This window comes from Monodon monoceros, unplaced genomic scaffold (genome assembly GCF_005190385.1).
Source record: "Monodon monoceros isolate NGI ecotype Baffin Bay Population unplaced genomic scaffold, NGI_Narwhal_1 Super_Scaffold_18, whole genome shotgun sequence".
NCBI classification, from domain to species: Eukaryota; Metazoa; Chordata; class Mammalia; order Artiodactyla; family Monodontidae; genus Monodon; species Monodon monoceros.
The window spans coordinates 161,170,535-161,196,312 of NW_021703774.1; the positions used below are offsets into that span (position 1 = coordinate 161,170,535).

At 46.7% G+C, this 25,778-nt stretch overlaps 1 protein-coding gene across 1 annotated transcript in view; it reads right to left on the minus strand.

The window, feature by feature from the left end:
* MAN1C1 (mannosidase alpha class 1C member 1) overlaps positions 1-13,599 on the minus strand; it is a 131,941-nt gene extending 118,342 nt beyond the window's left edge. The window contains exon 1 of the mRNA XM_029230604.1: positions 12,775-13,599. Within this exon, the coding sequence (XP_029086437.1) occupies positions 12,775-13,314 (540 nt within the window). The 5' untranslated portion in view covers positions 13,315-13,599. The remainder of the gene's footprint in view (positions 1-12,774) is intronic.
* Positions 13,600-25,778: the final 12,179 nt, after the last annotated feature.

The following is a 25,778-nucleotide window of genomic DNA, read 5'->3' on the forward strand; positions in this document are numbered from 1 at the left end:
CAGCTAACCAATGCGTCCCTTCCTCCATGCATCCATATGTAGTGGGAAGTGATTCTGACACATGACGCTATCAAGCTATAAAATTTCTTAAAGCCAGAGACTCATCTCTACTTTTCCTTTAGCTCACATATCTTTCAGTGTATAACTGAGGCTCAACAGATAGTGTTCCCAAGATTTTTTTCTTAAAATTTTAATAAACGTATGACTTCTCTTGATGTTCACGTTATATGTTCTTAACACTGGAAAACTGTTTTAATTGAGTCTTTTCTCTAGCTCATTTTTTTTTTTCTTACCTGATCCTGGTCTAGGTCTTAATAAATATAGAAAATTTCCAACCTCTTCCAAAAGTGGGTAAAAGGGAAATATAGACAGAAAGGAGATACAGCTTCGGTGAAGAGGAAACTACAACAGGCGAGTTCTAAAGCATAGCTGTACATTAGAATCATCTGGGAAGTGTTTAAGAATCCCAACGCTCAGGCTGTACTCCTGACCAATTAAATCAGAACCTCTGGGATAGGAACTCAGGCATCAGTATTTACTAAGTTCCCCCAGGTGATTCCAGACTGCACTCAAGGTTAGAATCCCTGTTCTAAAGATTCATGAGACCAGTTCTTTTGAATGTCTACCAAGACTATGACAATTTCTATGTTATTTCATCCCAAAGTGAAAACTCTTCTTCTAAATTGTCACCCTTGAGCCCTCAGATAACATAATAGAAAGAACGTCTACCAAAGAGTCAGGAGAGGAGGTCTGAGTCAGTGCATCACAATTTAAATTGGTGGGGCCTGGAGTTGGTCACTGCCTTTGCAGGGTGTGCATTATCTGAGCTATAAAATGGGATTATGGTCCATGCCGTGTACGCCACAAGGCTGTTGTGGGGATCAGCTAAACTCTTAACGGGATGCTAGGGCTCTACTAAGAATACACACAAGGAATCTCTGATCTGATCTGTCCACGAGGGGATAGGTATTAGCCCAGTCCAGGCCCCACTGCCCTCCAAGCAGGCCCCCTGGAAATTCTCCCTGGGAGAATTTAAAAGACAATGGATGGTACAGGGGCCAGAGAATCAGAAACCTCTTTTCTAACATGCAAGAAAACTTCAATTCCAGGGCTGACAAACCAGAACTCTGCTCCCACTGGGCCAAGTTTAAGAGCCCTTTACTCAGAGCACAGAGAATCTAATTATGCCTTAATCGAATCCAGTGCCTAATCACAGAAAATGTCTAATGTTGTTTGTCTCCCTCAGTCCCATCTGGATGGACACCACTCTGCTACCATTCTTAGTTACTCAAGGATCAATAATCAGACACAGAGCTCCTACGATGATTATAGGGTGGCTGTTACACAAGACCACCTCTGGGACTACATAAGTGTGAAGTCTCTGCCCTTTGCGTAGTCATACACCCCAAAAGGCCTGTATCCGACACTGCTAGAGAAGGCTCTAAACTGAGCTATTTTTCTGTCAAAACATGAACCTTTCTCTATAAAGGGTTTCCTTATACTCTAAAGGAGCAAAATTGATTATACTTATCGGTTGTTCTCTAAAAGGTCCAGTTCTGAAAGCAAGACACTCAAGTCTTCTTTTCCCACTGATCCTAATAATTAAAAACCAAGGCTACTCCAGAGCTCTGTAAGGTATGTGACAGACATGGAGAATGGCTTCTGGGAGAGTTGGAAAGGAGGAAGATTTGCTGATTTACGTCAAGAACACAAGTACAGAAAAACAAAAAAGGTGCCAAAATGTCTTCCCAGGAGATCAGCATTTACTTGGCAAAGTTTAGGTTTAACCTCTTAAAAGCTCATTCCAGGAATGAAAATGGGGGAGAGGGATCTTAAATAAGATATTTGTAACTTTAATTCAACACTCCCACCCACCCCAAGTGACACAAGTGAAATTAAAGGTAGCCTTTGCAATGAAACACTACATTTGCTTCGTACTGAACTTTCCTGAGTGAGGGAAGATAGGAGATCAGATCCCACAGAAGAGTCCTTGGAAATCCTTCAGCCGTATATATTTAGCTTCCGTCTGACCAGTAATCAGCAATTTGGACTATACAAATAGTTTTTTTTTTTAATGTGGGGATTTACAAACAAAGTTTTAAAAAGTAATCATTACACTTAAGGTAGGGAGACCAGAGAAAATATTTGACAGATTAAAAAATCCTGAAAGCCGCACTAATGGAGACTGCTGGAACATCACAGATATCAGCAAATATTTCTTCTAACACCTAAAAGCAGATGAGGAAAAAATGCACAAATAGTTTAAGATGACATCAACCAGAAATTAGATACCCTTTGAGAATTACTGTATCTATTCAGGATATAGTTTCAACAGAAAATTATATTTCATGCATCCAATACCAATTACCAAAAATAAATAGGAATCTTTAAATATCTAATCTATACCAAAATATACACAGTAAAGTTTGTGCACTTGATTCAGGAGTCTTCAGAGACTTACTCAAGGTCTACTTATTTGTACTTTATATATAATGCTAACAAGCTAGATTGAATGCTTTCCTAGCCATCTGCAGGTTAGACAATAGCAAAATAGGAAGAGCAGCGAATAAAGCAGCCAGAGGCAGGTATCCTGACAGCCAAAAGAAGTGACAGCTGACAGCCTAACAGAAAGAGGGGAGAAAAACTGCTTAAAAGCAGATGAATCTAGAATCTCAAAAGAGCAGCATTCACAATGTTTGGCATAACATTTTTACAAAAGACTAGTGTTACATGAAGTTGTAGGAAAATGTGACCCATAACCACGAGAGAAAACAGTCAACAGGGACAGACCCAACGATGATGACAAAGATGTTGGCAAAAAAAGACTTCTTGAAAAGCTATTACAAATACGCCTTAGGACTTAAAAGAAAATCTGGAAACAATGCGTGAACAGATGTGAAACATTGGATAGCCCAAAACAATGAAAAAGGCCCAAATGGAAATTCTAGAAGTAAAAAAATACCTGAAAATTAAAAATTCACTGGGTGGGCTTAACAACAGATTAGATATTACAGAAGAAAAGTTCAGTGAAATTGAAGATGGGTTAATATAAATTATCCACACCAAAGCACAGAGATAAAGACTGAAAAGAAAATGAACACAGACTTAGTGACTTCTAGGAAAATATCAAGCAAATTAACTTATATGTCAGTTGAGTTCTAAAAGAAAGACAGATTAGGGTAGGAAAAATATGGGCCAAAATTTTTCCAAACTTGAAGAAAAATATCAACCTATAGACACAAGAATCTCAACAAGCCCCAAGAAGGATAAACAATCACATCCACATTTAAGCACAGCATAATCAAATGACTTAAAAATAAAGAGAAAATCTTAATAGCATCCAATGGGAAGGGAAAGACATTACGTGCAGGGGAATATACTCTAATCTCTTATCAGAAACAACGCAAGTTACAAGACAATGGGTCTTTCATGTAAAGAAAGTGAGGAAAAGTCAACTTAAAATTCTATATCAAGCAAAAATACCCTTTTAAAAGGAGGGCAAAATAGAGACACTTTCAGAAAACAAAAGCTGCAAGCATTTGTCACCAGTAGACCTACACTAAAAGAAATGTTCAGAGGAATTCAATTTATAGGTTCAAGGCAAATCCAATCAGAATCCCAGCAGGATTTTTCATAGAAACTGACATGCTTATTCTCAAATGTAGGCAGAAATGCAAAGGACTTATAATAACTAAAGCCATTTTGAAAAAGAAGTTCAAAGTTGGAGAAATCATGCTACCTGTTTTTAAGACTTACTATAAAGCCCCAGCATCAAGTCAGTATGAATTGAAACAAGGACCTACTGTATAGCACAGGGAGCTATATTCAATATCTTATAATAACCTATAATGGAAAAGAATCTGAAAAAGGTTATATATATATATATATATATATATATCTGAATCACTTTGCTGTACACCTGAAACTAACACAACATTGTAAATCAACTATACTTCAATAAAAAACTTTAAAAAACCCCCAAAACCCAAAAAACCCCAGGAAACAAATAGCAAGATGGTTGGCTTATTACTCAGCCATAAAAAAGAACAAAATAATGCCATTTGCAGCAACATGCATGGACCTAGAGATTGTCATACTAAGTGAAGTCAGACACAGAAAGACAAATATCATATGATATCACTTATATGTGGAATCTAAAAAAAGGGAACAAATGAACTTATTTACAAAACAGGAGTACAGTCACAGATCTAGAAAACAAACTTATGCTTATCAGGGGATAAGGTGTGGGGGGGCAGATAAATTGGGAGATTGGGGTTAACATATACACACTACTATATACAAAATAGATAACTAATAAGGACCTGCTGTATAGCACAGGGAACTCTACTCAATACTCTATAATGGCCTATATGGGAAAAGAATCTAAAAAAAGAGTGGAAATATGTGTATGTATAACTGATTCACTTTGCTGTGCACCTGACAGTAATACAACATTGAAAATCAACTATACTCCAATAAATTTTTTTTAATTAAAAAAATGAACGAGAACTCTAAAAAAAAAACACGGTTAGCTCACACTCATACTAATAATTACACTAAAAAAAGATAGTATGAATTGGCATAAAGACAAATCAATAGAACAGAAGTGTCCAGAAATACAGCTACATACATATAGTAAATTAAGCTAACATGGCATCAAAGCAATTCAATGGGGAAAAGAAAGCTTTTTCAACAAATGGTGCTAAACAACTGGATATTTAAATGAAAATAAAGAACCTCAACCCCTACCTCACACCATATACAAAAATTAATTTGAAGCAGATGAGAGACCTAAATGTAAAAACTAAAATGATAAAGCTTCTGGAATTAAAAGGATACCGTCTTCATGACCTTGGGGTAGACAAAGAATTCTTTTTTTAAAGTACACACAAAAGCACTAACCATAAAAGAAAACATTGATACACTGGACTTCATCAAAATTTAAAACTTCTGCTCTTTGACTGACACTATTAAGAAAATGAAAAGACAAACCATAGAGCATGAGTATATACATCTGACAAAGGACATATCCAAAATGAGCAAAGGATTTCTAAAATTCAATAAGATAATAAACACTCAATTTTTTTTAATTTAAAAAAGGGGGACAAAAGGTCTGAACACAGACTTAAAAGAAAGATAAAGAAATGGCAGATAAACATATGAAAAGATGTTCAATATCAATAGTTAAAAGGGAAACAAAAATTAAAACCACAACTAAGGGGACTTCCCTGGTGGCACAGTGGTTAAGAAGCTGCCTGCCAATGCAGGGGACACGGGTTCAAGCCCTGGTCCAGGAAGATTCCACATGCCACAGAGCAACTAAGTCTGTGCACCACAACTACTGAGCCTGCACGCCACAACTACTGAGCCTGTGTGCCACAACTACTGAAGCCCACGCACCTAGAGCCCATGCTCCACAACAAGAGAAGCCCATGCACCACAACGAAGAGTAGCCCCTGCTTGCCACAACTAGAGAAAGCCTGCATGCAGCAATGAAGACCCAACACAGCCAAAACTAAAAATTAATTAATTAATTTAAGAAAACCACACACACACAATTAAGGGACTTCCATGGTGGTCCAGTGGGTAAGACTCTACGTTCCCAATGCAGGGGTTCTGGGTTCGATCCCTGGTCAGGGAACTAGATCCTGCATGCATGTCGCAACTAAGAGTCTGCATGCCACAACTAAGAAGTCCTCATGCCACAACTAAAGATCCTGCACGCCACAACGAAGATCCAGCATGCCGCAACTAAGACCCAGCCCAGCCAAAATAAATGAATGAATGAATAAATAAATATTTTTTTAAAAACACCACAATTAAATATCACTACACATCAAATATCATGGCTAAACCTAAAAATGTTGACAATACCAAGTGTTGATGGAAATGCAGAACTCTCAACACTTTGCTGGCGGGTCTAACTACTTGGGAAAAGTGTTTCCAGTTTCTTATAAAGTTAAACATACATTTACTCTATGAGCCAGCAATTATACTCCTAGATAATTGACACAAAAGAAATGAAAATATACCTAAAGAATTGTGCATAAAATGTTCATAACAGCTTGATAGCCAAACACTGGAAACAACCAAAAAGTCCAACCACAGGTGAATGGATAAACAAATTGTGGGATATTCATACAACAGAATATATCTCAACAATGAAAAGGAATGAAACACTGATACACACAACATGAATGAATTTCAAAAACATTAGCCTCAGTGAAAGAAGCTTTGAGCAGATGGCATATATAGTACTACTCCATTTAGTCGAAGTTCTAGAACAGGTGAAACTAATCTCTGGCAACAAATCAAAACAGTGGTTGGGGGTGGATGATGGGAGACTGCTTGGGAAGGAGCAGAGGGAACTTTCTCAGATGATGGGAATGTTCTATATCTTCGTAGGGGTGTGGTTTATACGGTTTTCTGCAATTGAGCAAACTTTGTATTTAAGATCTGTGCATTTCCCTCTATGTAAGTTATACTGAAATAAATAGGTAGCACCTGCATCACAGGGTTGTTGTAAAAAAAATGATGAGATGAGAACACAAAACACAGTCATTGAGAGGCCGGCAGTGTTACCTAAATGACTCATCAGGCCCTATGGGACATGCTGTATTGCACAGTGCATTTTATGGTGACCCCAAGTCATGGCAGAGGTGGAACGAGGGGAGTATATTTACTGAATACTATTATTCAGCCACTGAAAATGGTTGTTATTTAGTGAAAGGTATTTGCCTAGAAGTTTCGCCTGTAGAGCAGCTGACTCCCAGAGCATGCCAGGTGAAAGTATAATTATTGCTTATCTATTTTGGACACTAATCAATACGCCCAAGTCTCTTCTGTAAAAGTTACCACTCTGGTACTGCACTAAAACAGACGGGCAACCTCCCTAGTCTTAGCCTTTAATTAATGAAAATTCAGAGTTAAGAGACATACTCAGACCCCCTCGTGAGTAAGAGCTGTTCTGACCACCTGCCTATTGAGTTTGGAGAGCCCTCAACCCAAATCTTAGAAAACAGTCTTCTCAAGGGAAGAAATACCTACAACTGGACCACCACACTGAGGCCACAGACGGCAGCTATGGTCTCCGTGGCTTCAGTTCTCTTTGGGGATGGAGACACCAAGAAACAGGTCTGACAGCGATCTCAGCCACACCCTGCATTTAAGAGAAACAAAACCATACTGCCTTGGCTATTAACTAGCCCCCAGAGCCTAGTGGGGGTGAAAGAGGGAAGGGGAGTGCGATTGAGGTCCTTGAGTCCTCAGAAGTCCTTAAGGAATCCCCAGTCTTTTTCTTACCATCATCTGCCATGAGAATACAGAGCTTAAAAAGTCTGTTGTTTTCCCCAAATTATGCAAATACTTGTGCATAAGGCCTTGGCCCCAGGTTAGTGGGAAATCAAGAACCAGAGCTTATTTGAATGAGCCTGGTCTTTTTGGACTGCAGATACACAGAACTGGAATAATAATAATCCTTGGTTCATGACATTCATCCCTGCTCCAAGTATGGCCCCTCTTTTAAAGTTAATGTAATAAATGCCCATTATGCTCTCCTGAATCCTGTCCATAATACCCTTGTTATGTCTTTCCTGACCTGGCTAAAGAAAGCAAGGCAGCGAGAGAATTTCCTGAAGTCTCCATCACCTCCCTTAGTGCAGACTTGACTTAGGAAGCAGACTCAGGCACCTTCCCCACGCCAGAGACAGTACCCACAGGCTCGTTGCCCACCTAGATTACCAAACAGCTTCCCTGCATGGGGCTTTCCAATCTGCGAGCCTGATTTATTTTCTTCAGTAAGAGAAAAGATGTAAGTCCTTTGAGCAAAGTATGCCTGATATATATCACAATATTTATTTTTTGGTGGAGTAATGGATCAGTCTTCGGGAAGAGCTAGAGAAAAGGCATTTCTTGAGCTCAGATGTAAATCAGTCACTCTGAAAACTGCAGGGTAATCTATGTTCTTACCGCCCTGCTAACTACAGTGTGAAATAGGCAGCTGACTTTTAAAAGTCATTGTACTATTTGTTTCTAAAGCTAACACTAAAGACAGAGTTAAGGATGTGAGGCCTGAGAAGCAATTGCTCTTGGAATGCCTGCACCAAGTCCCTAAAATTATGGTGCAGCTCACAATGAAAGCAGAGATCCACCCAACCTGTGGGTGTTAAGTCATACACCTGGTGGGGACAAGGTCTAAGCTTTGGTCTACTTGCAGTGCTCAGTTCTAAGGAAGAAGAATGAAGTGTATAGCTGGGCTTATGATGTAAGGGTCTCCCAACGGACCTGTCTGGTTACTATAGGGCAATCTTCCCGTCTATATTAAATGTATCATAGAGCAGGACAAGAGAGAAACTGAAGGACAAGGGGGAAAAATCTTCAGTGGATTTTCAACTGAAACAGAGCTCTTCGAAGGAAAGCTATTTAAATCTGAGGTGTTCCTAATATTAATTATCCTGAACATCTCACAGCCTCAGATTCACATGCTACAAAGAACACAAAGCCTTTTAATTTTTCTACCTGTCCCTGGGACTAGCAGTGATCAATCAGATATACAGAGAAACCACACATGACTAACGAACCAGCCCATTAATGGGGAGCAAAGATCATTTGCCAAGATGACTTATTCAGACATAGTCACATATCACAACGAGCAATATCCTGGAGGCTGAACACAGCAGACATGGAAGGCAAGAGCTGGGGCACTCCCTGCCAAGTCTCAGAGACTCCAGGGTGATTCGGGCATCCTCCAGATGCCTGCTATCCAGGCATGAAAGATTTTACTCACGGCTGCCACCTCTCCAGTCCCTTTAAGTTAGACTTGCACTTGGAAAATTACTGCAACTTCTAAAAGGCTTCTTGGGTCACAGAGCCAAGCCCCCAAACCTTGCTGTGGCCCCTACTCTACGACTCTTAGAATTCCATGTACCCTCAGGAAGAAGACCCAGCTTCTGCCACCAGTAACCTTAACTGTTAGTTTATAGATCTTTCCTGTAGCCACTCTGGGCTCCAACTAAGTATCTGGGCTCCAACTAAGTGTCATATCCTATTCTAGGTGCTTGGGCAGATCCATAAACAAAACAGTAAACAGGTGGGAGCGAGGGAGAGAAAAGGCTCCCCTAAATGCCAGTCTCTTCATTTTACCACGAAAACTGAGGCCCAGTGATAAACAGGAATTTTCCCCTGAGACCAGGGTTGATGGCATGGCTAGGACTTGAACACAGGTTGGACACTCAGGGCGACTGCCACATACAGTGGTGCATAAGGGCACTGGGCAGAGGGGACGGGGATGGGGGTAAAATTCAATCCACATTCTTCCTATGGGCTAGGGGCAGCCCCACTCCAGTGCTATGTTCTCACAGCCCTACTCTGCCCAATTCCCTTTAACAAAAGCTCCCTTCCCTGAAGGGACAACTGAGGTGCTCCAGATCAGCAACCAACCATCATTAGTAGGACACAACATAGTTTGAAACCTTTCACTGGGATGTAACCCTGACAAGCTATTCACTCCCAACTCTTGTCATGTGTGAGAAAAGTCTATTGAACTTGAAGAGAAACCCACCTATGACCAAGGTCCCCTAAAATAATTATAACAATAATTTCCTATATAATCATCAGATCTGAAAGGAAAGGCTGCTAGCAAGCCGTTTCTCATTCTCACCAATCCCTTTACTCTCCATGATCCCAAGATGAGGATCTGTCACTGTTCAATCCCCTCTCTAAAGTTCAATATGGGTGAGAGGAATACTTAACTTAATCAACTATGTGAATATCTACTCTTGACTAGGTGCTAGGGATACAACAGTGAACACCATCACCATCATCAACAACAACACAACATTTTCCCTTACTTCATGGAACTAAGACATGCCGAAAACAGAGCTGGGAAAAGCCCAGCTGCTATGGAGTCCCTGGCCAGAGTGGCAGTCTACTTAGGGGCCAGGTCTGGAAGCAAGAGTTTGTGACCAGCCTCTTCCCCCCTCTCTCATTCCATTTTACAGAAGGAAAAATAAGGTCCAGGAAGGAGAGGAGGTGGCTTGTCCAAAGTCAGACAGTTGAGCTGAGACTCGAATCAATGTCCTCTGGGTTACCCTTTCCACCACACTGCCTCCTCCAAGGTTCCAAAATTGCGAACTGAGGAGAAAATGTTGGTTCTAGTGACAGATTGTTTCCTGATGTGTCTACACCCAGAACATGCAGCTTCAGCCCATCTTATCAGCAGAGACCTTGAGCCCATGTCCATCTCTCAAACTAGAATGTTCATAAGTATGCTTCATTGATCTAGAGCCCAAGTGTCCAGTCTTTATTCACTCTCATTTATCACCCTCTCTGAATCTCTCTTGAAGTTTACTTTCGCTTTAAAAACCTCATCTTATAAGAACAGAGCCCTTTTTATCTGATGCTAGCTGTCCCTCTGCTCCTGGGGTCTAATCAATCCATGTCTGGAAAAAAAACAAGCCAGGGAGGAAAGCAACAGTCCCTTTTATGAAAACAGGCACCTTTCTAACATGATCTACCCATGGGCATGGCACAGATAGAAATTTAAATGAGAAGGAAATAAAGACATCCTCCAGCAATTGTCAACTGCATTCCTCATCAGGTGGGACACCAGGGAGGTTAACTCTGTGTTAACAGCTAAAACAAACACTCTGCCCCACATTTTTTCATGTTGTTTGGGGACCGGGGGAGGTCCAAACTCGTGAAGCCTGAAGAGAAAATGGGCTTCAAAATATAATAGTGTATATAGTCCCGTCCCCTCCATTCTGAGGAGCTTAACGTCTTCAAGATAGTAAGAGGGGGCTCATTGAACAACTGCAGGTATAGACGAGCAGGCTTCCGGCTACTACCAGGGGTGTACAGCGATGCCAGATAGAAAGATCCAGACATCTGGCAACCAACACAGACCTCCACCCATTGTGTTACTTTACATCCACCTGCAAAGAAGAGTCTCCACACCTCCCACCACCCCCAGCCTCTGCCCACAAGGGAGGTTCTCTTTGTATTGAGGGGCAGAACCTGGTCCCCCGCTAGACAGCCCACCCTCCTTCCCACATGGCTCCCAACCGCAGGCTCTCAGAAATGGGTCCCATATCTAGACGCAAATGCAGAAAGCACCTTTTGAAGAGGGCAGTAGGTAACTCTTAACCCTTTGGGGCATCCTTTTAAAGATCTGATGGCAGCTCTACACCCCGTGAAAAACTGCATGCATATAGTTTAAACGTAATTTCACTGCGGGTTACTGCCCTCCAAGGAGGTCTGAAAGGGTTAATGTTTTCAGAGGCAGCTTTAGGAAAGGGAGCTGGGGTGGTTCAGGTGAGTATTCAACAACACAGCTCCTTAAACAGTGGGGGAGAAATGATGCCCCTTTCTTAGCTACTGCAAGTTCCAGGCTTCAATTAACCTTTGGGATTTCAACAAGAATTTGGAAACTGAGAGTGTGTGCTTGCACACGGGAAACAAGGACTTGTCTTTGTGGTTTCCTCTACTGACATCACAAGATGTCCAGTGATTGCTAGTTAAGATAGAGTCTCCACAGGGCTTAGCATAGAAGGCTGAGTAACAACAGCAGAGATAAGTAGGGAGAGGTGGGCGTTGGGAGACAGGATACACTGGACAAGGAGAGGAGGACAGCTAAGCTCTCCACTGGCTCTGAGCAGGTCTTGACAGGGCAGGTCCTGACTCTTGCTGCCTGCTCTCCCTGGAAATCAGGGCAGACTTGCTGACTGCTCTGCAGCAAACCAAGAAGTCCAGGCAGAAGCAGTCCTTTCATTCTGGGTCCACGGGGATCGGGGGAGCATCCTCTCCTTTCTAGGGAGGAGACCCTGGCCCACTGCTTGCCCACAGCCCCCTCGTGGCCCGGGGGTGTCACTGCAGCCCCCTCTGCAGTGCTGGGCAAAAACCTTGCGCAGGCGGCTCCAACAGTAGGCAGCTCTAACAGGGACTGAGCAGAACATTTAGTTATCAGTGGTGGCTTGGCAACTGTCTTCAAGCCACAGTGAGGCTGCGTTTGCTTTTGGTTTCTTAAATTAAGACTAAGATTCAGACTCAAAGTGATCCTTCTAACCCCTCTCTGGTACAATCCCTACAGGGAACAAGTCCAAGACCTGCTACATTAAGCCAATAACCTCAGAGCTTCTGTGACATTACCACCGCCTTAGGGATCATTGCTCCTTGCATCACACGCAATTACGTACAGTTGTTCCAAAGCTCAACAGAAACAGTTAGCAAGAATGCACAACATCCTCTGGCTTGTAGGTTGCTGGCTAGACTGCAAAATACTTGCAGGTCACCAAATACCCCCCAAATCCTGGCTTTCCAGGTAGCAGATCCTAAAGGGGGTTGGGAGATGTCACAATTTAAAGACACACAGTGAGAAACAACATGGCTCTTGGCCCCTTCAAACAGAAAGGGTGTCCATTAATAAGCCTAACTAGCAACGCCACAAAAATCTTATTAAAACATCTCCACAAAGGGAGGGAGCAGGCCCCACCTGGGCTGAGGACTGGACTGGAAAGACCAGAGTCTGGGGGTGGGGGAAAGTTGGTCCAGTGGTTCAGCTACCATCAGGGCTGTGGATGATTAACTGAACCCGGTAGTGGAAAACTGTGCAGGCAGGAGTGAAGGCGGGAAGTTTGGGAGGAGGGAGGAGGGAGGAGGGTACAGAGTGTGCCTGGAGGACCTAGAGTAGACCAGGGAGCCCGGGAGTGACTGGGCCCAGGGGAAATGGATGGAAGCACAAGAGGGTCTTTTCTTTTGTGCGGGGAGAAGAGTCCTTACCTCCTTGATTTTCTCCCGCTGGCTTTGAACTAGGCTCTGGGGCTCCTTACTCTTGTCGGCCGTAGTGCCCAGGACCGGGTGGCGGAGGCGGCTTCGGAAGGCGTTGAAGTCAAAGCTAGAGGAGATGCTCCCCTCCTGCGGTCTGAGGGCCGTGGCGCTGCTGCCCCGGGCCGCCGTGGCCTCCTCCCGCGGCCCGGTGGGGCGGGTGCGCCGCAGCCACCCTTTCCTGCGGCGGGGACTGGCTTGGCTCCTGGGGTCGTCCTCACCCGGGGCTGGAGCCGCGGGGGCCGGGTTCGGAGGCGACTCCTGCTCGCGGGTCACGGGGTGGCCGGCGACTTGGGCCACTGCCTCCAGGCCGGGCTGCTGGATCCGGGGGGCCAGGAAGAGGCGCTTGAGGCGAGAGGAGTTGGGCAGCAGGAACAGGGCCCCGAAGCACAGGGTGACGAGGCCGGAGAGGAAGAGAAGGAAGAGGAACTTCTGCGGCAGCCGCAGCCCCCACGGGGAGGCCGGGACGAAGCCGGGCACTTTCCTCATGAGCATCGTTGCCGGGCACGGGGCTGGGGACAGTCAGATCCGGCCGGGCCCCTGAGGCCCTGGGAGTCCAGGCACTTGTCAGCAGGGGGCTCGGCGAGGGGAGGTCGTCGAGGGGCGCCGCCCGGGGTGGGGGCCCCTGAGAGTTTCGCCCTGCGGGGGCTGCTCCTGAAGTTCAGGGAGTTTGGAGCGAGTCCTCCCGCGCCGGGACGGGGGAGCAGCAGCCTCGGCGGGGCCCGGGCGAGCGAGGCGGCACGGCTCGGGGCCCGGGCCCGCAGGGGTCGACCGCGCGCCGCAGCCTTCCCTCCGGCCGCCGCGCGGCCCCTCCTCGCAGCGGCCGGAGCCCGCGGGGCCCGCGCTTTCCCGCGCTGCGGCGGCCGCCGGGGCCGTCACATGCCGTCCGCGGCGCCCAGGCTGTCGGCGCGGAGGGGCGCACGCAGGCCTCGTCCCCGCTCCGAGCCGCCCTCAGCCCCTCGGCCCAAAGTTTTAGCCTCAGAAGCAGTTTCCAGAGGGGGTCGGCTCCGGGGGAGAGGTGGCGGCGGGGCCGGCGTGTCAGCTGCGCTCCGAGAGCGCGCCGGCCCGGCCGGGTCGCGACAGTGCCCGGGCTTGGCTATAGGGACACGTCTACAACTTTGCTCCGCCGCAGAGCGGGCGCCGGGGAGAGAGGGCAGGCACTTCTGAGCTTGCGGAGCAGGGTCTTCCCGGGCCCCCGGGAGCGGAGGGATGCCGGGCCCCCTGTCTGGAGCCCGGCGCCTTTCGCGACCAGCCGCGGCGGGGCGGCTGCAGCTGCGCCCGGGAGTGCGGGCTCCCGCCCAGCCAACTCGGTAGGGCTCCGGGTTCCTGCTGGGATCACCTGTTCCCGGTCCCCGCCGGCTCCGCGGAGCGCGCAGTCCCGGCTGCGCCTCCCCAGCCGCAGCTGGCGTCCTCACCGCGGCCGCTCCAGACGGGCCGCTGCCGCCGTAGACTGAGCCGCCGCGCCGCCGCCGCTGCCGAGCCTGCGCCCCACAGGCGCGCACACCACCCGGACGCCCCCGCCGCTACCGCGGCAGCTCGGGTTTTCACTGAGACAGCACCCGCGGCCCCGCCTCCCGCCGGGCCACGCCCTCGGGCCACGCCCACTGCGCGCCCCGTGGTCCACCTCCGCCGCGGCGCCGTAGCCAGGCCAATGGCCTCGCGGCTGGGGTAGGGAGTGCGGGGGCCAAAGCCCGGGTGGGGAGAGGAGCTGGGACTCCAAGCCACGCCCCCTCCCTCGAAGGGCCAGCGCCGCGCACACTCCCCCCCATCCCACCAGCACCAATGGTCCAGCTGCGCGGGGTTGGCGGGGGTGGAGAGAGGAGCGAGGTCATTGGCTGCTTCGGAGGGATCACCGTTGGGCCGCAGTCGCCCATTGGTTAGTGTCCAGCATTCGCTGGACTGGGAGCGACCGAGACGTCCCCTGTACCCCCAACCCTCGCCGCTCCGGTTGTTGGTCCCCTAGAGGGGGCAGGAGATCCAGCTTGTCTGGAGGGCTCTGGCGGTCGTTCGGTAACCTCACTCACCCCTCAGTGCCAGTCCAGGATTGGCAGGGGGCGGGGGCCTGCCCAGGGGTCCCGAGAGCTTCCGCGGGAGCCGCGGTGGTGCTGCTGTGGCACGCTGTGAGGACGGGCTGGGCCTGGCTAAGGCAGTGTTTCCACTGCACCCCCCGCAGACCACAGCTCTGCCTTCCTTTGCCTACGGGCCCCAAACCAGGCCTGGGCCCCTGGGTGGGGCAGGGAGGGATGCTAAGCACAATGGTTTGAGTGCAAGGAAGGAGAAGGAACCTTGGTCGTGTGCGTAGAAGACCACACACAGCATGTGACATGCGTACCCAGATGCCTGCGTGTTTATATGCACATGTGTGCTTCTATGCATAGCTCCAGATGCACTCAGAGACTGCATGTGGGTGTGTACCTGCACACAAACATACACTTAATTTAGGTATGTGATTATACCAAAGCACTTAATTTAAGTATAAGTGATTATACCAAAGCACATGTAATACATATTAGTACAAATATTGATATGTACACACATACCCACAGACACTCACGCAACAGATAGGTCCAAACACACGTACACACTGCCAGGCGTATATTCCCAGACACAGATGTGTCTCGACCTCAAGGCCCTCACACTTTCCTCCTCGGACTCAAGTCTCTCTGTGCCTTCCCCTCCTATTAAACCCAAGGCAAAGAAACATTGTGCTGTGTGGGTCTTTCACGCAAAACACTTTATAGAGACAAATAACAGCAGAGGGAGAGACAAATTAAGAGGTGTAATAGGCAAGAGGGAAAATACCTGCTTTCAGCTGCAATTTAAAATGAAATGCAGTGTTGATGAGACAGAAAATACTGCAGGGAGGCCTTTCCGACAGAAGAAGCGGCCCAGACGGGCTCTCGTAAATCTTGCTTATTCCCTGAGGCCTGTTACCCTTGGCCGTTGGGACTCAGACATCCTTCTGCCTCTGGCCAGGCCACTGACAGCAGACCCTCCCCTGATGTTTAAATACCCTTGGCATGTAAATTTCTTTCAATTGAGAATAAAAGATAGCTCTGGGTAACAGGTGCAAATATTTTGGTCACTGGAGTTGACTAGTCCCTCCCAGCCCCACAAGCACACCCGGCTTAAATGTAAAATTCTAATTTAGATGTTTCAGTCTCTCCTGAGTTTGATTGGCGGCACTCAGTTCCCTGAAACCAGCTGTGAACATCAGAGACAAGCATGTGGTCCACTTGGGTGCAGGAGCCCAGAGACCTGGTCTGGCTTCTTCCAATCTCCAACGCCCAAGAATTTCCCTTCCGGAACCCACCTTGGGAAGGGGGAGGCTTGTCTTTGGAGAACTAGGCAGGAACCCAGCAGGCATTGGAGGCACCGCACATCATTCCACATGGAGAGTGTAGGGGAATCACTGTTCAGTCCCCTGAGAAGGGAGGACCCAGGAGAAGGGGAGGAAGGCAAGGCAGAGTCTCAGAAGGCTGTATCTGTTTGAACTGGATCCTCACTGTGATTGTGACACCTAGACCAGTCTCTGGATTGCTGGTGAGCCAGGGTAGAAATTGAGGCTGCATCAGGATTCCACAGATTCAGCCTACAAAAACCAGAGCCCAGAGGGGACAACTCTATTTCAAACTGATGTCATGTTGGTGATTACACCAAGCTGGTGATACCATAACCTTTTATAATCTCCCTAGCAAGCTCACTGAAACTCTGGAGCTCCCATCCCACCCCCATACGCCTAACCCCTACAGACTTCACACACATTATGGCTCTTCTCTCACTTGATTTTTATTATTCATATACTGTCCCACAGCAAACTTAGATCCTCACGGCAGGGACCATGGCTCGTTCACTTCTCTAACTGCCCTAGGTCTTAACTACAATGCCTCACATATGGGCGCTGTGTTTGTTGAGTAATGAATGAATAAATGTGGGAGTGGATGCCCATTTCACAGATGAGGAAACCAAGGCTCAGGGAAGGGAATAATAATGAACCAACATTTTCAATGTGCTGAGCACATATTGCTTCATTTACTTTTCAGAGCACTCTTATGAGGTAGATGTTATTAATAGCCTCATTTTACAAATAAAAATACTAAGGCTAGAGAGATTCAGGATAAGTTAACAAGTATCTTTCTCAGTTCAGTTCAGACACTTAAGTGGGACTGGGAACAGAAATGAATAGCATTTTAAAAATCTATTCTGTCAACAAACATTTATTGAAATTAGATACTAGGTATTGCACTAGTCTCGGGTTGGTCAAAGATGAGCAAAGCATGGTCCCCGTCATTATTGATTCATTCACTCAGTAAAGAACTACTTGTTGAACACCTACTATGTGCCAGGTACAGAGGGGCTGGGGAAAACAGCCCTGAATAAGGCAGATGTGAAGCCTAACTTCAGGGAGCTTCTTGTCTAAGAGGCAACGGGGACCAATTCAACCCATCAGGAAGGGAACTACCATGCACTGGGCACTGTGCTGAGTGCTTTGTTCTCATCCTATCTACTCTCACAATGGCCTTCTCTGAAGTAGGCTTTGAGATCCCAACTTAACAGATGGGGAAACTCAGGCTCAGGGGTGTGACGTGACTTGTCCACCCAGGGAATAATTTGCAAATATGAGAGAAAACCAGACTCATCTAATCCCAGAATCAATGCTCTTTCTGTTAATAATACAAGTAATAACTAAGATTAATGGGGCACACACTACGTGCCAAACCCTTATAACAGAATTTGTAGAAGCTCACTTATTTAATCCTTACAACCATCCCATGAGACAGGTACTATTATTACTGGCATTTTATAGAAGAGGAAACTAAAGCACAGAGATGTTAAGGATCTTACCCAATGTCACACAGCTGGGAAGTGGCAGAGGGGGGATTTGAATCCAGTTGGTCAGGCTCCAGAGCCCTTCATGTCTTTCAGCGTCTATTGCTCCCCATCATATAATGCCAAGAGAGCAGGTGCTATAGGAAGTCAGAGCAGGGAAAGAGCACTGGACTCAGGCAGAATTTTCACAGGCTTGTTGGGAGGATTATATGAGCTCATTCAGCCATTCAATAAGTATGTAAAGAGCACCTGCTATATTCCAGGCAATATACTATGCTTTGGTGATGCAATGACGAGCAAAAATAGACACATTGTTCCCATTGTGGAGCTTACAGTCTTATGGGGAAGAGGAGTCTAAACAAATAAACAACCCCCAAATAACCCTGCAAGCTGAGATAAAAGTGAGGAAAGAGAGAGATGCTGCTCTAAGAACATGTAATGATGGATATGGACCTAGACTCGGGTTGAGTGAGAAGTGGTCAGGGAAGACATCCTCTAAGGATGGAGTGTAGTTACCTAAGCAAAGAGGGATTGTGAGAACACCCAGGCTGAGGGGACAGCATATGCAAAAACCCTGCAGTGGAGAGAATATGATACTTTTGAGAACAGACAAGCCAGTATGTCTGGAGTAGAGAGAGTGAAGGGGAAAGAGAGGAAGCATCACTGAATGACTTAGGACAGGAGTAGGAATGTGTGTGAAGGGGTAGGTGGGTGGGTGGATTCAGATTAACATTTTTAAAAGGCTACTATAGCTACAGTGTGAAAACAGACCGGAAGGCGGGAGTGAATGACGTGGGTGCCTTTCAGAGGATATTGCAGTAGCCTATGGTGGTTTGGATTGGGGAAATGGGAGATGCACGAGACCCCAGGATCCAAATCATGCTTAGAATCCCAAACTGAGAGGACTTGGTGATGGCTTGAGAGTCGACGTTGATAGAGAGGGAGATGCCTGCAAGGATTCCAGGTGTCTAACTTGCCAGAGGCAGGGGCATTTGTTGAGGTGCGAGCAGTGAATTAGGCTGTACGGGGCTTCCAGTCTGCTCATTGAGAAGGTTCTGGGCAGTTGGTGCGGAATCTGAATCTCAAATGGTCATTAGTTCCATTTAAAATCAAAAACCAGAGGTAAAGCTAAACTGAGCCAAGAGACAATCATCGGGCAGCTTCCTTAAAGGCCTCCAGACAAATTCAGCCTGGGCAAGAGAGGCACGGATGACGGGGCCTGCTGGGTGAGAGCACACCAGGCTGGTCTAGAGACAAAAGTTCCCGCAGGTGTCCCTGACTCTCTCCAGCAGGCCGCAGGTCCCGGTCGGTACCTTGCTGTGCAGGGGGTGGCTAATTTCTGGGTCACAGAGCCAGAACACCTGCTCTCAGTCTCTTAAAAGAAGATCATGAAAGTTTCTTTTCAACACTTTGCCTGAGTCCCCAGTCCTGAGGTGGCCCAGTCAGCCAGCCGGAAGCAAGAGTTCTCAGCGGGGAGCAATTTTGCACCCAGGGAACATTTGACAACGTCTGGAGATAATTGTCGTTGTCACAATTGGGGGAGGAGTGTTCTACTGGCATCTAGTGGATAGAAGTCAAGGATGCTATCAGACATTTTCCAGTGAACAGGACAGTCCCCCCTTCCAAACTGTCCAGCCCCAAATGTCAGCTGTGCCAAGGGTGAGAAACCATGGCTTAAAGCCAAGGCTTTGAAGTCAGAGAGGACTGGGTTTGAATCTCGGCTTTGCCACACATTGCCTAGTTCATCTTGGGCAACTTGTCTGAACTCTCTGAGCCTCAAGTTCTCCATCTGTCAAATGGGGTCAATAGTAATGCATACCTCAGAAAGATGACGGGAGGAATACATGAGATAACTGGCTACAAAGAGCCTGAAGCATATGTTCTGCTCATCTTCCATGTGAGCAGGGCTTGGGTTGGACTTGTTCTTGATCTACCTCCCAAAGCTAAGTCCTCAGTATACTGGAGAAGGGGAAGCAGGGTGGTAAGAATGAGGACCCTGGAGTCAGAGCGCCAGTCTGCACTCCATCTCCTACCAGTAGCGAGACCCTGGGAAAATTGCTCATCTCTTGAAGCCCCAGCTTCCTCATCTGTGAAATGGAGATGATCGCATAGGGTGGTTGTGAGGACTAAAGGAGTTAACCATTGTAAATGTCTTAGCACAGAGTCTGGTGCATCGTGAGCAGTGGATAAGTGTGAACCAATGTTATAAGATAAGAATTAGTGCTGCTTCATTTCCCAGTGGCAAACAAGCTAGCAACCAAACTGAAACTTTGTAACTCAGGGTTTCCAGGGAAGTTCCAATTTCAAATACCCCGTTCATGGTCCCTATAAGGGCTTTCATTTGCCAGACTGTACACACCGATTTTCATTTCAGAAAATATGGTCTCTATCTGGATTATAATACTAGTGCTGTTTATGCAGTCCTCTTGTGCTAAGCACTGCTCAGAGAAGCCCCTCCTCTCCAGGAGTTTCTAGATCATCCAGCTCAAAGGTAGAATGTTGCAGATGTGAAATCTAAGGATCAAAGTGCCCATAAGTAATTTGCAGTTAGAGGCAGAGTAGAGGCTGGATCTCATCAGTACTTGAGAATCCCAGCTAAGGCCACTTCCACATGTACCATAAGGGTTCTTCTCACTTCCACAGTCCTGGGTTACATTTACCTCACTGATGTCATTGAGGGTTAAATGAAATAATCCACGTTAATGTCTTAGCACAGTGCCTGGCATATAGCAGGAACTAAATATTAGTTATTATTATTTATGGTACAGGCGCTTTTAAAGGACATGTAGAATAAATATCTTTGAATCTCATAAAAGTACATTCCCAAAAGCTTACATCAAGCCCCATAAAGCTAGAAATGAAACAGGATCTTTAAAATGTAACCCTGGCATGATTTAGTCACGTGGTTCCACTTACTAATATCAGGGAGTCTTTATCTTTTGTTTAGTGTGCGCGCATGTGTGTGTTTCTTAATGTCCGTGGGTTATTGAGGCTCCAGATTCTATGCAGGATCTCAAGCTATCTGCCCCTCTGGGATTAGGAATGTAAGAAGGGCCCGAGGTAATAGGCAGGAGTTGCTGGGACCACATGAACCAAACAATCATGGGAAGTTCCCTCAAAACTTATCCATTATGCCATTCAAGTGATTTCCAGAACCAGCTCAAAAAGCCAGGGTGGCAAAAGAGCATTACAACTACAGCCTTGACTCTCATAGACCTGCATATGAACCCAAGTCCCGCTGAGCTTACCAGGGGCTATGTAACCTTGGGTGGTCATCTCATCTGTTTGAGCCTCAGTTTCCTTGGCTATAAAATAGCAATGATAATAGTATTAAACTCAGTATATGTTAAATGTTAGTGTTATTAAAAGAAGTAAAGAATAGCAAGTTATCGGGGTTGATAAATGAAAGAGAAAAAAGATTGGGGTTTGATGAGGGAGTTCCATTAGTTATCTCACTAGTCCCAAGTCCCAGCTCTGCCATTTGACGGCGTGACCCGGACAGATCACTCACCTCTCTGAGCCAGTTTCGTCATCCATAAAGGGGGCCCATAATACCCCACATGAGATAACCAGTGGGCAAACACTTTGTTAGTGATAAAGCAAGAAAGACATGTTCGTTGTGGCTATGATCCCTTTTCAGAAAGAATTTTCACCATCTTACAAATATTTATTGAGCCTCAATCATAACTTTAAAATTTTGTGATGCCCTCTGATATTTCCTATTTTATTCCACTCTACTTTTTACTATTATTCAATTCTATATATTCTAAAGAAATTTTTAAAAAGCCGATAGAAACCAAGCTAGTCATGTCCACCAAGTATTTCTGGATCTCTGCCTTTGGGGCACAGGGTAGGGTCGCCCTGCCCCCTTGTGGTTAAGTAGAGCCATGTGACTAGTTCCAGCCAATGAGCTGTGAGCAGAAACAACGGGTGTCACTTCTAGGCCAGAACATTTAATTGCCAGGGCCATATCCTCCAGAGCTCTGGCTTTCCCTCTGGCAAGGTGACTGACAGTGATCTAGATGGCAGCTGCTCCCTCAGCCAGAGTCCCTGCGTGACTACGACGAGCAGGACCTTCTGCACATCTGCTTTGGCTGCACGGGCACGGAGCTTACATGAGAAATTAATAGGTGCTGTGTTGAGGCACTGAGACCACAGGGCTTTAAAAAAGTTTTTAACTTAAGGAAATGTTTAAGGTTAAATTAAATTTAATGATATATTTTATTTAATCCAATATATCCAAAATATTATCATTTCGATTATTTTAAAAATCAGTAATGAGATCGGCTACATTTTTTTTTTTTTTACATGCCAGGTCTTCCCGATCCAGTGTGTATTTTACATTTATAGCACATCTCAATCCAGACTAGCCACATTTCAAGTGTGCCATAAGCCCCGTGTGGCTAGTAGCTACTGGACTGGACAGCACAGCTATAATGGCTAATGACCCTCATGTTGACGCACACTATTCTAAGGTGGCTGAATACATAAATCTTTATCCCATTTCAGAGGATCTTTAGAAAAGGAAGTCCAGTGTCTTGTAACATAGGTTGTGGCTAGATTTTAGTTCTATTTTTCCTCATTTCGCCTGCAGTGGGGGGACTTCTTCTTCCAGGATAACAAATGGCTGTCATTTCCCACCCTTTAGCTAATCACTCAGCCCTACTCTTCCTCCAAGAAAAAGAGGGGGGGAGCTTTCCAGTGGCCCAGGTAAAAGTAAAGAAAAAAACTATGATTATTTAGAATGTTCTCAATACCCACAGTATTCCAGGAGTAGATTCACAAAACCCCAGGTGGAGGTGAGGGTAGGGGAACAGCCGATGCACTTTCCCTCCACAGGATATGAACTGTAGACTTCAAGGTCATGAGGAATTGTGGGGTGCTGGGGGCAGAGTAGGGGGTAAGGGTGGGAGAGGGTGAATTTGATTTCATACCCTGGGGTAGACAGGATCCCTTTTAACTTTGGATGTCGGCTTGGGACCTATACTCAAGGATCAAGGGTTTCAGGTAAATGTTAGTTCCTCTTTTATTAATTTGTTATTATGTATGTGTTATTGTTGCTATACAGCACCCACTGCTTAGAAAGTGTACTTCTTCGGGCTTCCCTGGTGGCGCAGTGGTTGAGAGTCCGCCTGCCGATGCAGGGGACACGGGTTCGTGGCCCGGTTCGGGAAGATCCCACATGCCGCGGAGCGGCTGGGCCCGTGAGCCATGGCCGCTGAGCCTGCGCGTCCAGAGCCTGTGCTCCGCAAGGGGAGAGGCCACAGCAGTGAGAGGCCTGCATACCGCAAAAAAATAAAAATAAAGAAAGAAAGTGTACTTCTTCAATTTCCCAGTACGTCAGGAGCATTTTTCCATGAAGTTAAATATTCTTCTGCCTTATCATTCTGACAGCCAGATAGGATATTTTAAACGGGGAGACCAAAATTTGTTTACCCAATCCACTGCTGTTGGACATTAAGGTCATTCCCATTCTTAATTGCATTTACCACTCTTACAATGCCTCGGCTCCTACAGAAGGCATGGTCAGAGGACACGTTTAGATGGAGGAAGGTATGATCACCCCACGGCGTCCTTCCGACAAACTGAGATTTTACCACATACGATGCCAACTTCTGTGGAAGTGAGGAGGACACAGCCTTCTCTGAGCACTGCCAGGAGAGCTGTGTGAGGTGAAAAGAGTGTTGGAGACCAAGGGCTGTGGGTGGCACCAGGTTCCACCACTTATTAGTTCTGTGGACTTCTTCTCCGAGCCTCTGAGAATGAGAATAATAATACGGCCCCTTGGTATTGTTGTGAAGATTAAATTAGACTGACTATGAATTCTGGCTAAATAAGACAGATCGAGCACACACACATAACTCCACTCCCTCCTGACCCTCCACTAACATGAAGGCAAAAGGGATTTTTTTTTTTTAAGGCGTAAAACCACAAGGATAATTAGCCCAGAAGAGGAGATAACATTAACAAAATTTGGAAGGCAGAAAAGCAGATCAGTGGGTTGTAACTTAGGGCAACCAAGAACCCTGAACCCTAAACTGCCAACAGAGAAAGCTAGAGGTAACCCAACTTATACTACAGAACCCCCAAAAAGCTCAGTGATTACCTACAGGGGCCAAGGGCGGGAGGGGCTCAAAACAGGAGAGTGGGCCCCTTCTCTGCCTTGTCTTCCCCTGCACCCAGTTACTGCTCCTGAGGGCCTGAGGACTGGGGGGAGAGAGGCTGTCCCTCGCATGGGCAGGCACAGCCCGCTTGGTGCCAGGCCCCAGGTGTCCGTGTTGGGGGAGGGTGGCGGACACAGAAACCCAGCAGAAGCGGTCTCTCCCAGGAGGGGGACTCTGCAAGGGGCAGCAGAAAGGCCAGGCTGCCATGGAGAGTTAGAAAGAATGAGCAAGGGGCCTGGAGCAGGAATGGCTGGTGGGCAGAACATTTGCTTTCAACCACCCAGGCTAAGATGGGGGCCCTGAGGCCCGAGAGGACAGGACGTGGCCCCAAACACATACCCTTTAGCCTGTTCCTTTCAACTTCCCGGCCCCTGCTCTCTCTGTGCCTCCCCTTTATCCATCCAGCCAGACAGTGGCCTCCTCCAGGTCCTGCTCCAGGAGCTTTCTTTTCAGCTTTTGCTCGGAGACATGCAGGAAGGGAAAGCCCTCCTTGACAGAAGTTTTCAGGAGGAGAAGAAAAATAAGGTCATTTCTTCTTTGTAGCTCATTAATTCCAACCCACTAAATTCATTCAACAAAGATTTATTGTGTGCTTGCTATGTGCCAGGCACTGTTCAGTAAACAAGTGGACCTACTGTGATCATGCTTCGTATTGCCCCCGTTTGAGGAAAACTGCAGTCCAGAGAAGTTAGGTGACTTGCCCAAGGTAACACAGCAGCTAAGTAGTAAACTGGAATTAATGTGTCTGATACCTGAGTCCTTGCTCTCTCCACTGTCGACTCTGTAGAGTTATGGGGCACAGAGAATAGAAGGAACTAGTTAGGTAAAGCCCACATAGATTACCAGCACTCCCCAAGTCATTATAATTTTATCTCCTAAATATCACTGATCATCCACTTTGCTCCCTTTCAATCATTAACCCCCAGCCCCACCCCGCTCTCCCGTCCAAACCACCTTCAGCTCTTGCCTCAACACCTGCATTTATCTCCAGGCTGGCTCACCTCTCTGGCTCCCCCTCCGGTCTGTTCCCCACACAGCAGGCTAGGTGATGCATTTGAAAGGGAAATGCCATAATGTCACCTTTCTACCTAAAATCTTTCCGCAGTTTTCCACTGCTTTTAGAATAGTAACAAAACTCCTAACCATGGCTTACCAGGCTCCACATAATCTTCTCCAGCTTCACCCCACTTCCTCTTACTCCATCTGCCTGTACACGTCAGTATTTGGGTTGTCTATTGCTGCCCCCCAAATCACCCCAAATCTTAGTTCTCTCGTGATTCTTGGGTTTGACTAGACTCAGCTGTGTGGTTCTTCTGGGTCTGGAACCATCTGCAGGCATGACCGGGCTGGGCTTCCAAGGTGATCACTCACATGTCTGGTGGGTGATGCTGGCTGTTGCCTGAGAGTTCAATTAGAACTGTCAAATAGAGGCCACACAGGGCCTCTCCACGTGGCTTGGGATTCTCACTGCGCGCCAGCTGGATTCGGAGAGAGTCTCTCAAGAGTGAACTTTCCACAGGTAAAAAAGCAAAAACCTCCCCCTCTTAACTTCAAGGCTTGGCCTGGAATTGATAGTATCACTTCCACCACTTTCTTTCGGTGAAGAAGTCACAAGCCAGCCCACGCTGAGGGGAGGGGAAACAAGCTCCATTCCTTGATGGGAAGAATGTGTGGCCTTCTTTTGTCCACCACAGTCCAGCTCAGCTGCAGATCACAGAAACCACCGCAGTTCATTTAAGCAGAAAGGAATGTAATACAGGGAAACAGTGCTCACACACTACTGGGAGGGCTGGAGAGGTTGGTCCTAGGCTGAGCTTCCAGAGATGATCCCCAGAGTAACACTGCAGCCTCTGTCATGACTGGGAAGCCGGGAATCTGGTTGCTGCCACCACTGCTGGCTGCAGGACTATACTCTGCCCTGATCCCTGTCAGCAGGAGGGGTGCCCCCAGCTCTTCTGCAATCAC